Genomic DNA, 12,093 nt, shown 5'->3' on the forward strand with positions numbered 1-12,093 from the left:
CTTTTGTCTCTCCTACTAACTCTTTCACTGTCTTTCCATCCTCTCCTCTGTACTCGCTACCATTAAAGCCTGATGTGACTGATGAGGCAAGTGAAGCAATTGAGGCTGATGTAGATGTGTATGATGGTGATGATGATGATGACGATGATGTTGAGTTGACTCTTCCCTCTGACAATGAAGATGAGTACGAGCCTGAGCTACTATTAATGCCTACAAATCAGCCAGTTAACCAGCCAATTCTGGCTGCTGCTCAGTCTTTGCATCGAGAAGCAAGAAAATGGTCTAGTAAGGTACTCCTCAGTTTTTCCCACTGGCTGTTGGTTCGTGTGCATCCAGTCGTTCAAAATATTGACCCATTTGCATCATTGTAAATTCTGGTTGGGTTTCATGAGCCTGAAGTAAAATGTTTGCCTGCATTCTTGAAGTACTGAGATTGGCTTCACAAGTTTCTCATCAATGTCAGCTGTCAATTTAAGAGTTGACTTTGATGCATTTGGAGGCATTTTGCTCTGTGGCAAACAGTGTGTGCCCACAATCCCAATTGTTGACATTGAACGTTGCATAGTCTCCATCACCTGTGAAGCCATAGATGACAGCTTCTGAATGACTTCCAGATTGAAAATAGATTTTTTACTTATTTTGTCTGTGCTGTTTTCTCCGAAGGGCTATTAATAAAATGGATATAAAAAGCAAAGATATTTGATCTGGCAGTGACTGTTAAAGGAAGACTGTCTGCAGAAAATATTACACTTTATGAATAATAGTTTGGACTTAATTTTCCATAGGTGGAAGATCTAGCACAATGTATGCAGACAAAGAATATCAAATTTGTCTGTGATTCTTGGCTTCAGCTGTGCTTGACATTATTACTATTAAGGCCTCTTCAAGGTAAAAATTTAATTTCATAGGCCTTAATCAATCATCTTCCATTTCATTCTAATAGTCTGAAATATTTGGCTATTAGGAATTTTAATTTTTTGAAAGAAATTTCCATTTTCTAAGTGAAGTAGACATTAAGCTGAATTATATCTTAATTGATCTTCACTATAATTGAGATTATCTGATTATAATTGAAATTCAATTATACTTGAGCTGTGATCTGTAATGAATGCTTATCTGTGGCCCAGTAGTTGTTGCCTTGCATTGGATAGAACTGTAAAAAGGGAGAGGGGCGGTTAATTTCCTGCTTTCCTACTAAAATCATTTCACCAGAATAATTGCACTCTTCCTCTGTTATTAATTTATGTAACCATCTAAAGACATAGAGGAAAATTGCGCTGTCAGATGCAATGACTTGTGGTAATGCAAACATACATTGTGCAATTTACAACGACTTTAAATTCCTGAAAGGTTTCTGTTTTTAAAATCTGCTGAACGGCTCAGCAATAAGGCAGTTTCTGGAATTTGAATAGAGGGTTGTTGTAATATTTATGGAAACTGAAAGTGTTCTTTGACATTGGATTCCTTATGATTTCTGTACTCTACAAATTTAATCATCATATAGATATTTAATTTCTTTACCTAAGTCTCCCCTCCACCACCCCAACACTAAAAGAACTGGAGAGATTTATGTAATGTAGAGAAAACATGGGCCTTTGGAAATCACCTTTGGTCACCCATCTGGGGAAAGAACCATTTAGAACTAATTTGTGCCTTTTGCAGCTGGGTGTTGATTAGGACCTACCTCATTTATCTATTAAGTTCTGATCCATTCCTCGGTCAACTGGCAGCTTGCCAGACACTCGGCCTTTTAGCTAAGATCAAGGGTCAGATCAAATCGAAGATCGGGTGCAATGCCTTTATTTGTCAGCTTTGAATTGGGTTCAACTTGAATTTGAATTCGTTTTCTTTTTGGAGAACAAGGAGATGGATTCAAAGCTTACCCTTTTTTGCAATTATATGAAGGGCATAAAAATTTTAAAAAAGAGATGCCAGTAGCCTCTTCATTTTGTATACACTTGCCACCTTTCAGAATGTCATTCCATCAGCCTATACAAAAGGCAAAAATTTTAAAAAATCCATTAATTTCAATATAGAAACAAACCAATGTAGGTTGATCTGAGTTTCTGAAAATTGACCTCTAAGACTAATACAAGGCAAGCATTAAATTTGAATATAAGCACTTTTCAGTGTTGTGCTAAGTTAAAGGTGCTATCTAAATGCAAGTGATTGTTGTAAATATAATGTCAAACATTGACTTTAAGGGATTATGCAACATAAATATGAATTTTGAACAATTGCGCAGCACATTTTAATCTAAAAGTTTTGCCTTTAAAATATATAACAGACAATCTTCCTTTCTAGATTGCAGCTTTACTAACAAGAACATTGTTGCTGCCATTGAATGAAGTTTTGTTTCTTGATTTAGCATCCACTAATGACATTTATCTGGTTGTATTAGAGCTAAAAGCTTTTCATTAACTTTCATAGCTCCAGTTGCATAGTTAATACTTTTCCTAACATTTCATTGACGTATTGCAGTTCTTGAGAATGCACAGTTAAATGCCTGATCTTGTTTTCAATCACGTTACATTTTAAAGCAAATATTTTGCAGTGTGTCTGTTTATACAATGTTAACATTTTTTCAAACACTGGGTATCAATCTAAATATAGTGATGACAGCTGTTGGGCTGTTAAAACATTTACATCAATAAACTTGAGTTGAAGGTTCTGTTTTTCTTTGCAGTCTGAACTTTTATTAGATCTACCTTTCTAAATATATTTTCCAAAAGGATGCTGCAGTGCAGCTGTCAATCCGATCCTTCAATATTAACATTATTTACCTAAATAGAAGAGTGCCAAACCTCAGTTAGGTCTAGCAATTGTATGTTTTGGTCATGTGGAGCTGGATTCTCCCATACCACTGCAGTGAATGAGAGGTTTGGCTGTGTTCCGAATTCTCCATCCATTCTGGCAGTGGCAGTGGAGCGTGAACTTTAGTTTTTCAACTTTGGAATAAATTATCGGTTTTCTTGAAAAGTGTCATCTTTGACAGTGCCTTCACAATATTGCTGTTGGTGGAAAGCTTATTTTGCAATTAATTAGTTTGAAGAGAAGAAAAGTTAACGTGGGAATTGGCAGTCAGTATTTTGAAAATGATGGGCGAATGTTATACACTAACAGTGCCTATGCAGGAGATACCATCCTGACTTCAGCACATAGCCAATGATAATAATTAGAGGAACTTTTTTTTCCACAATTACAAGTAGCAAATTAGAATTTTGTTTTTATATTGGGGAGAATGGTTGGGAGAGGGAATGCTTTACTGGGAACAGGAATGGAGGCAAACTAGCTTTTAAAGGCTGAAGTTGGTAAAATCAAAGAAAGAATTAGGCTTTGAAGCAAGTTTGGAGACTAATGAGAGCCAGCATATGTGACTCCTCATTTAACGCTTCTGAAGATAAATCAGAAATTACTACATACAGTTAAAATGAACATTGAGTTTTTTTTTGACCTGGTTTTTGGGATTTGTAGTATTTACTCTGTCATGGAGAAGTTTAATTCTGGAGTTCTACCTTAAATTATTTAGTGGAAGAACAAACTATCTAAATTGGGGATTTGAAAGTTATCACTTACTGAATATTAATCATAGATTTTTAAAAATCTGCTGTTAATTTTAAAGTTGTCCCAAACTGGCAATTTTTTAAATTATGCAGCTCCAAAAATTGAAGTGTTTTATGCTGAATACAATGAGAAAGTGGCCTTTATTTTATTGGATATATTCAGTACTCTTCACCACTTCAGATCATGAGCCATTGTGTCCTGAATACATTAACTTCCTAAAACTCATTATAGTTTTCCTTTTACAATATACGTCCCAACTTTCCCCAATGACTTGGTAACCTTACTAGTGAGTAGTTGAGTCATGCTAGATTTGAAGGTTCAGACTTTGATTTACTGCTGTTCTGATCTAAGTGATGTGGCAGAAGTAGGGGTGCTTCATATTGTCTCTGCACAGGAGACAACAGTCTCAGTTTCCAGCATCCAGTGGTCCTTGCTTGAAGTGGGTGAGATGAGCTTGGCTCTAGTATCTTGATGATTGAATGGCTTGCTGATCTTCATTGTCAAGGTACAAACCTGAAGTTTCCTTACTTTGAAATTGCTAACCATCACACCTGTTTTATTGGGCTCAAAATAAGGTGAAGGGGAGCAATTTTTGGTGGCAGTTGACTGCGTCCAATACAACCTACCGCCAAAAATGTTTACTTAAAGGGAACTGACACATGCTGCATTTAGTTTTCTCTGGGCCTACAGAGGCCCAAACAATGGCCATTGATATGACTGCTGAAGGTTGTGAGGAGGAGAAAAGATTTTTTCACTCACCTGAACATGCAAGAAAGTGAAATTTCTTCCTGTATCCATAGCACTGCTATGACCCACTGAAAACCTGCAAACTCCCACTTAGTGGCAACTCCTCCAGCTCCCCATCCTACCTACCTGATGTTCCTGCCAGTGTTACAGCCAGCTCAAATGTTGAATTCCAAACCACCAAGCTGCATCAGGATACTCCATCCTGTTCCGGATATTGATCATTAAATGCATTTGAGGTCTATTGCTGGATTTAGTACAGGTCTTGTGCTATCTTAGATTGGTATAGGGAGTGATCACTCTGTTGACTTGTCACCTGTTTTTGGTGCACACCGTTCTCACCAAATGACTCTTGCTGGGATAATATTCTGTCGATGCTAATTGTCCCCAGATTCCTTGCCAAATGCCACTATTGATATGATATGTAATCCTCAATATTGGAGGCTCTGTGACTGAAGAGCCCCTGATAATTGCGGTAAACTGATTTGACCTTGGTTTACGTCAAAGATGTCAGCTTCTTGCAGGGTGAAATGGACAATGTACAGAGATGCAAACTTGGTCACTTTTTTCCCCTTTAGTTAGGGTAATTAAGGCTAACTCTAACACAATAACAGTGCCATTAGTTAGGTGAGCTATTTTGCAAAGACTGGGAATCTGTGATCCTGCTGGTCTTTATGGTTCAGCTGATCAATCATAAACTTATGGAGCTGTCCAGGGAGTTGCAGTGTTTGAGTGAAATTTCTTAATGCAGATACTTTTAGATTTCAGGTATGTAGTTAAGTGCCTTTTATTTCTTGTTATGCACAATATAGAACAAGCCAGGCTACTTTACACCTGAATTATTTAATGATCTCATGGTAAAGGATCCTCCAAGCAACAGTGATTGTAAAATGATATAATTTCAAATTCAGTTTACAGGTGAAATTAATGCCTTAATCTGAAATAAAGGCATTTATATAGTTGTAAAGTCAAAATTGGCTGATGTGGATTTGCAAATAGTTAAGATGGTTGATAGTAAAGATGATATGGCTGCCATACAAAGAGATGTTTCAGAACTCAACACAGATATATTCCATTATAAGGGAAAGACTCTAAGAAGGATGAACAATCTGTGGCTAGCACAGGAACTTATGAATTGTATCAAAATGAAATAGAAGGTGCACAGTGCTGTGACTTCAAGAACGGGAAAGAAATTAGAATTTGACAGTATATGGCAAAAAATGTGAAATCAAGGCAGTAGAGTTTCTGCAAATATGTAAAAAGGAACAGGGGTGCGAGTAGCTAATATTAGTTATTCCTTCAAGGATCAGACTAGGGAATTGATAGTGGGAAACAGGGAATTTGTAGAGAATTGGAATAAGTTTTTCTGTGTATCTTCATAATAGAAGACACAAAGAGATTCCCAATAATAGAAGAAAATCAATAGTAAAAGGGTTGGTGGGGGTATTTAAAACAATCACAGCCAATGAAAAAGTGCTAGGTAAGCTAATGAAATTAAATCCTGACAAGTTGTAAGACCTGCATCCTAATGTCTTAAAAGAAGTCGCTGCAGGGATAGTAGATGCATTGATTCTAATCTTTAAGAATGTAACAAGCGGGATGGATAAATTGGAACCTGCTGATGCATTTGATTGCAGTTGATGCATTTGATTTCCAGAGGGCATTTGGGCGGCATGTTTAGCACTGCTGCTCACAGTGCCATGGACCCAAGTTCAATTCCAGCCTTGGTTGTCTTTATGGAGTTTGCACATTTTCTCTGTGTCTGCATGAGTTTTTTTTCTGGTGATCCAATTTCCTCCACAGTCCAAAGATGTGCAGGTTAGGTGGATTGACCATGTTAGATTGCCCCTAATGTCCCAAGATGTGTAGGTTGTGATGGATTAGCCATGGTAAATAGCTGGGCTTAAATGGAAAAGTGGGGGAGAGGGCCTGGGTAAGATACTCTGTCAGAAAGTTGGTGCAGACTTGATGGGCCCAATGGCCTCCTTTTGCACTGTTGGGATTCTATAATTTGATAAACTGTGTTTGTGCTGATATATTTCCATGGATAGAAGATTGGTTAATTAACAAGAAACAAGGTCAGATTAAATGAGTAATTTTCAGGTTGGGTTCCGTTTAAGACTAAAATGAGAGGAACTTTTTCTCTCAAGGATTTTAATCTTTGGAATTCACCACCCAAATGAGCAGCGGAGACTGGGTGAGTATATTGACGGTTGAGTCAGAAAGATTTTTGATTGGCAAGGAAGCTGAGTGTTATCAGGAGGGGGCAAGGAAGGAGAATGGAATTGAGGCCATGATCCAGTCAGCCAGAATCTTATTGAATAGAGTCAGCTTGAGAGGCAGAATGGCCTACTCTTGCTCCTATTCTGTTCTTAGCATGGCTGCAGCAATGTTTCTCTGCTGTTTTTGTAATAACTGAATTTATACAAGTTGAACTACTATTGTGCTCCACAATGGAATACATTGTAGTTGATTCATGTAAGTTGAGACAAAGCTGGGAAGTTTTCTAAATTACTAGTAAACAACTAAAAAGTACCAGTAAACAACTATGTACTTGAAAATGGACGATATTTCCTTTAGAACTTTTAGAAGTCTGGGTTGTAATGAGATTCAAAAGTCTTTCTATTACGAGCATTGGAGAGACAGTTTTAAAAACTGGGCTAAAATTAAGGTTTGAAAATTGTTTATGAAGCATAATCAAAAATTTGAATAAAAATAATGATTTATAGAATTAGAACATAATTTATTAAATTTCCAAACTAATATGTAGTGTGGAGCTCCTGTCGACTGAGTAGCTGCAACTAAACAATTAAGTCTGTCATAAAAGATACAGTATTTATTGGGACGACAACCTGGATTGAGACCATCAATTATTTTCTTTTTGAAAAAAGTAGATAAATAACCAAATTGATTTTTGATGTGACAAATGTTTAATCTTGGATGTGATATATTCATCAGGGTAACGACATCATTGGTGCTGCAAAGAGGATGGCCTTGTTGATGGCAGAAATGTCACGACTGGTGCGTGGTGGCAGTGGGAACAAACGTGCCCTTATTCATTGTGCTAAGGACATAGCTAAGGCATCTGACGAAGTGACACGACTGGCAAAGGAAGTTGCCAAACAATGTACTGATAAACGAATCAGAACTAACCTTCTGCAGGTATGGCAAATGAATTGAAGCAGTGAACAACTGAATGGAAATTTTGGGATAATAATTCTGTATGTGGCGCATTATATAAAAAAAATGCTTTTACACGCAGTCAGGTCACACAATCTGTATTGGAAGAACATGATAAAAAAAAGGCCAAAACCTTTCAAAAAGAAAAAAATCATTCTTGAATCTTACTAATATTCTGTTGACTGAAGCAGGGATTTGCAGTTGACATTGATGCTGTCATTCACCTCACAATCATGAACAGGAAAGAAACCTGAGAGCATTTGGTAGTTTCCTACTTATTTTCCTGTTGTTCAGGTGCTTACTTTCTTCTCTCGATCACAGGTGTGTGAACGTATCCCAACTATCAGCACACAACTTAAAATTCTCTCCACTGTCAAGGCTACAATGTTGGGGCGCACTAACATTAGTGAGGAGGAGTCTGAGCAGGTGAGCCAATCTTCAAATTTGTGAAACCATGACCAACTGTAGCCTGTTCATTTTAAAGTCAGATTTGGGAAAAATCCTTGAATAATTATTGCTTTGAACCCAAGCGCTGGTTAATACTTGTCTCCTAAATAAGCCAAGATCAGTTTTGTTGGTTCTTTCTTGACTTGTTGAGCACTGCACTTCCTGAATGAGGGTTATGGGGAGAAAACGGGAAAGTGGAACTGATCCACTGCAGATCAGCCGTGATCTTATTGAATGGCGGGGCAGGCTCGAAGGCCTAGTTGGCCTACTCCTGCTCCTATTTCTTATGAACGAAACTGAGACACTGTAAAAGGGACACTGAGACGCTGTAAATGTTTCTAGGATCAAGGAACAAATAAGAAAAAAACATCCAGCCAAATTGCTGTTAAAGTTTATTTATTAGTCATAAATAAGGCTTACATTAACACTGCAATGAAGTTACTGTGAAATTCCCCTAGTTGTCACAGTCCGGCGCCTGTTTGGGTCGATGCATCTGACTAGCACATCTTTCCAAATGTGGGAGGAAACCCATGTAGACATGGGGAGAAGGTGCAAACTCCACACAGACAGTGACCCAAGCTGGAAATCAAATCTGGGTCCCTGGTGCTGTGAAGCAGCAGTGCTAACCACTGTGTTACCATGTCCTCCAAGCCATTAGTAGGCAATGTGGATACAGATATGGAATTATTTGGTCAAATCATATTCATCACCTTGATCAAAAATTGGTGTGCTTTAAATTGACCAAATTCATTATTATCCATAAAAGCAGTTTAATTGGATTTTTCTTTGTGGTATAAATGGCGTGACAAAGTTGCAGACAAAAGTATTTTGTTAGACATGTGCAGTAATTTATGACTTAACCTATTGAACTTGTATTTGATTAAAATCAGATTTTTATCCATTTTTTCCTCTGATGATGTGGGATTTTTAACAACTTTAAACAATACTGAAGCTGGCAGGTATAAAAGCAATTGTGTTTTTCTTTGAAAGATTTAACAGCAAGCATATGTATAGTAGGATTAATCTGTGTAATTTTCAGAAGCTGTAATCTGTCAAAATCTTGTAGACTTTTGCGCATATAAATGATTCAATTTTTCCATTCAGGCTACAGAAATGTTGGTTCATAATGCTCAGAACCTTATGCAGTCTGTGAAGGAAACTGTGCGAGAAGCAGAGGCTGCATCCATTAAGATCAGAACAGATGCAGGATTCACGCTTCGTTGGGTTCGGAAAACTCCATGGTACCAGTAGACCAAGAAGTTTGCCTGGTCTTTTCCATTTTGGTGCAGTAACAGAGAATTTGTCTTGGATCAAGAATGTTCTACATCTACTGGGAGTGTAAAATGGATCAGAATGGCAGTGATATTTTAGTGTTAATGTAATTTTTCTAATCCACAGCATTCACTACTAACAAAACCTTTGATATTTAACAGTATATTCATCCTGCGTGTACAATTCTTTGACTAGAATTATGAAATGGTTAGCTGAATATTGAAAAATGGCTTAACTTCTGCTTCAGTTTCTCTAGAAACACACTTTAAGAACAGCATATTTCTTCAAAATCTGTTCCCAATTTATGCTGAGTAGGCAGAATGAGTTATACTTTTCATTTGACATACAACTGACATAGACAAGTGAGCTTTTCTGTGTCCGATCATACAACAGTCTTTTATACTTGTGAATGTCAATAGACAAAATGTATGGCTGCAACCTAATATAGTTTAATCTGTAACCTAGTTGAAACCTTTAATATAATACCAAATGTGCTTTTCCCAAATGGGTATATTGTGTAACATATTTTGGGGGCAACTTGTATACACTATTTGTCTAGGTGCCATAGGACTGATCTGTTTTGATCCTGAAAGTCATTTTTTGTTCAACACTATTATGTTCTTGCTGTGGGTGGACCTGGGTGGTTGAACAGCTGTACTGAGCAGAGTATGTGCTTAGCTGTTCGTTTCCTACTTCTATTAATGCAACTCCGGAGCATGAATTCACTTGCTATGCCAAAGACTATGTATGCTAAATTTCTTTGGTTAAGAATCAGTATATTTTATTGAGAGAAATATGCTACCAATCATGGAATATAGTCCATCATGTCAAATATATTTGGTCTGATAGGTCTTGAACACTAGTAATTGAAAAACACACGTGCTTTATTTAAAATTTACATTATTATGATCATTGGTCTGAATTAAATGTGATGGTTTATGAAAAATGATTGACAAATTAAAATCTGTTTTGCTAATCAATGAGAAAATTACAGAAATGTTCCAGAATTGTATTGTGCTTTTTAACATGGCTGCATTTAGATACAAGATAATGGTGTATAAAATGCTGTTGAGGAGCTAAATCTTGATGGGTCGGTTGATTTCTGTGCAAAGGAATAAGAGCAGGTTAAATCTTTAAGCTAAATTGATTGTTCGTAATATTCTTTAAGAACTATTGAGCCATTTACAAATTAACTTCCCAAGTATTCTAATCCAAAATATGTAAATGCACAATCACCTCACAATATATTGTTTAATTTTGCATTCATTCATACGTTCCATAGGATCTGAATGAGTGTTTTAAAACATAGATTGGAGCATGTATGTATTCAGTAAAATGTACTTTCCTGTATTGCCAATATACAGTTGTCCAAAATGGATATTACTTCCATACTGTAAATTGTCAAACTGTTGGAATATTCAACGGATTTAAAAACCCAAAGTATATTTCTTAAATTATCAATAATTACTTGCAAAATGTCAGCATTAGTTATTGAAAATTGTTATTTTCCAAAATAAAACTTAGCAGCCATGGACAAAAAATAATTGAATCAAAGGTGTAGAAAAACATGGAAGACAGTTTTAAGAAATATTAGGTTGGTGATATCTAGACTTGTTTAATTTATGTACCTGCATATTTTTATGATTGGCCACACCGATAATTGATTTTTCACACATATGCAAATTATGGCCTTAGTTTACAAACACATTTTCAAAAAGAAAATCACAATGAAAGGGATGAAAAGTGAAACTTGCTGCTTTGGCTGCAATTCTTAAGGAGTTGACACTTACTTATCTTGCCATAGTTGGCTTTAAGAGCAGGTTAAATATAGACCATTATTGCAATTGCATTACAATATTTTATTGTCCTGAGAGGATCAATTCTGCAGAACGCAGATGCTTTGTTGTTTGATAGTTTGAAAACTGCAGCTACTTTTTTTTGTTGTCAAAAGCTACAAACTTCTCAATTTCACTCGCATAGCATTTTTTAAAAACTCTTATGGAATGAGAGTATTTCTGGCATGGCCAACATTTCTTGCCCATCTCAAGTTGCCCTTGATTAAGTGGTTGTGAGCTGCTTTCTTGACTTGCTGCAGTTCATATTTTAAATCTTTGAACTATCATTATCCCTGATTCTTGTTCCTGCACATCAGATGGCAATTGTGAAAATCATATGACTGCATGTCATACATTCACATTAAAGAATCATGGGTGTAATGAAATGTACTGTATCTAATGAGTAAGCTTGATCTTCTCTAAGTAGCAGATAGTCTTAATGCATGCTATTACTGCAGCTTTAATGTAAATATGGAAACCTTTACAATACTGAGAAATTTATGTTCAATGGTGAAGTCATTGATTTTATTGAAAGTTATCTTTTCAATTGAATATTTATTCCTCTGTTTATTTGGCCATTTGAATGATCAGAGCATTGAGATTCTGGTTGACTGTGGACTCACCATTTTATTATAAAACCTTTCCAATAAATACATGTCATGGCATGTGATTTTTATTTACACTGCATAATGTAAATCCTTAAACATATTAGATCTAGTTTTGGAACTAGGAAATATGTTCAGATTTGTCCAGTTTTAGTGAAAGTCATTAAAATGGAGGTAAAACTGTGTAATTATGATAGTGTCTTTTGCCATACAATTAATATTAAATATGGTGATAAGGTTTTCACTGGAAGTGGCAAATTATATTTAATGTTGGGGCTAGATTTTACATTCGTTCAATATCACTGATTTTATAATTAAGATGCTCCAGTAATCCAATAAGTAATAATAAAGTGAGATATTTCAATAATTGGCAGAAGAAAAAAAGCCATGCAACAAAAATGATTGAGTAGAACTTGGCCCAATAGTACAGATACCTAAAATTGAAT

The 12,093-nt window shown here is 36.1% G+C and overlaps 1 protein-coding gene across 2 annotated transcripts in view; it reads left to right on the forward strand.

Annotated features, from left to right (window-relative positions):
• LOC145360585 (vinculin) overlaps positions 1–9,601 on the forward strand; it is a 120,856-nt gene extending 111,255 nt beyond the window's left edge. Inside the window, exons 19-22 of one of the 2 annotated variants that reach the window (XM_080215923.1) lie at positions 69–290; positions 7,267–7,470; positions 7,810–7,914; positions 9,040–9,601. In XM_080215923.1, coding sequence (XP_080072049.1) covers positions 69–290; positions 7,267–7,470; positions 7,810–7,914; positions 9,040–9,186 — 678 coding nt within the window. In that variant the 3' untranslated portion in view covers positions 9,187–9,601. The remainder of the gene's footprint in view (positions 1–68; positions 291–7,266; positions 7,471–7,809; positions 7,915–9,039) is intronic. The other variant, XM_080215924.1, reaches the window with a different exon arrangement.
• The last annotated feature ends 2,492 nt before the right edge of the window (positions 9,602–12,093 follow it).

The sequence above is a fragment of the Carcharhinus amblyrhynchos genome, chromosome 31 (genome assembly GCF_965287045.1).
Source record: "Carcharhinus amblyrhynchos chromosome 31, sCarAmb.v2.hapA, whole genome shotgun sequence".
Taxonomy (NCBI): Eukaryota; Metazoa; Chordata; class Chondrichthyes; order Carcharhiniformes; family Carcharhinidae; genus Carcharhinus; species Carcharhinus amblyrhynchos.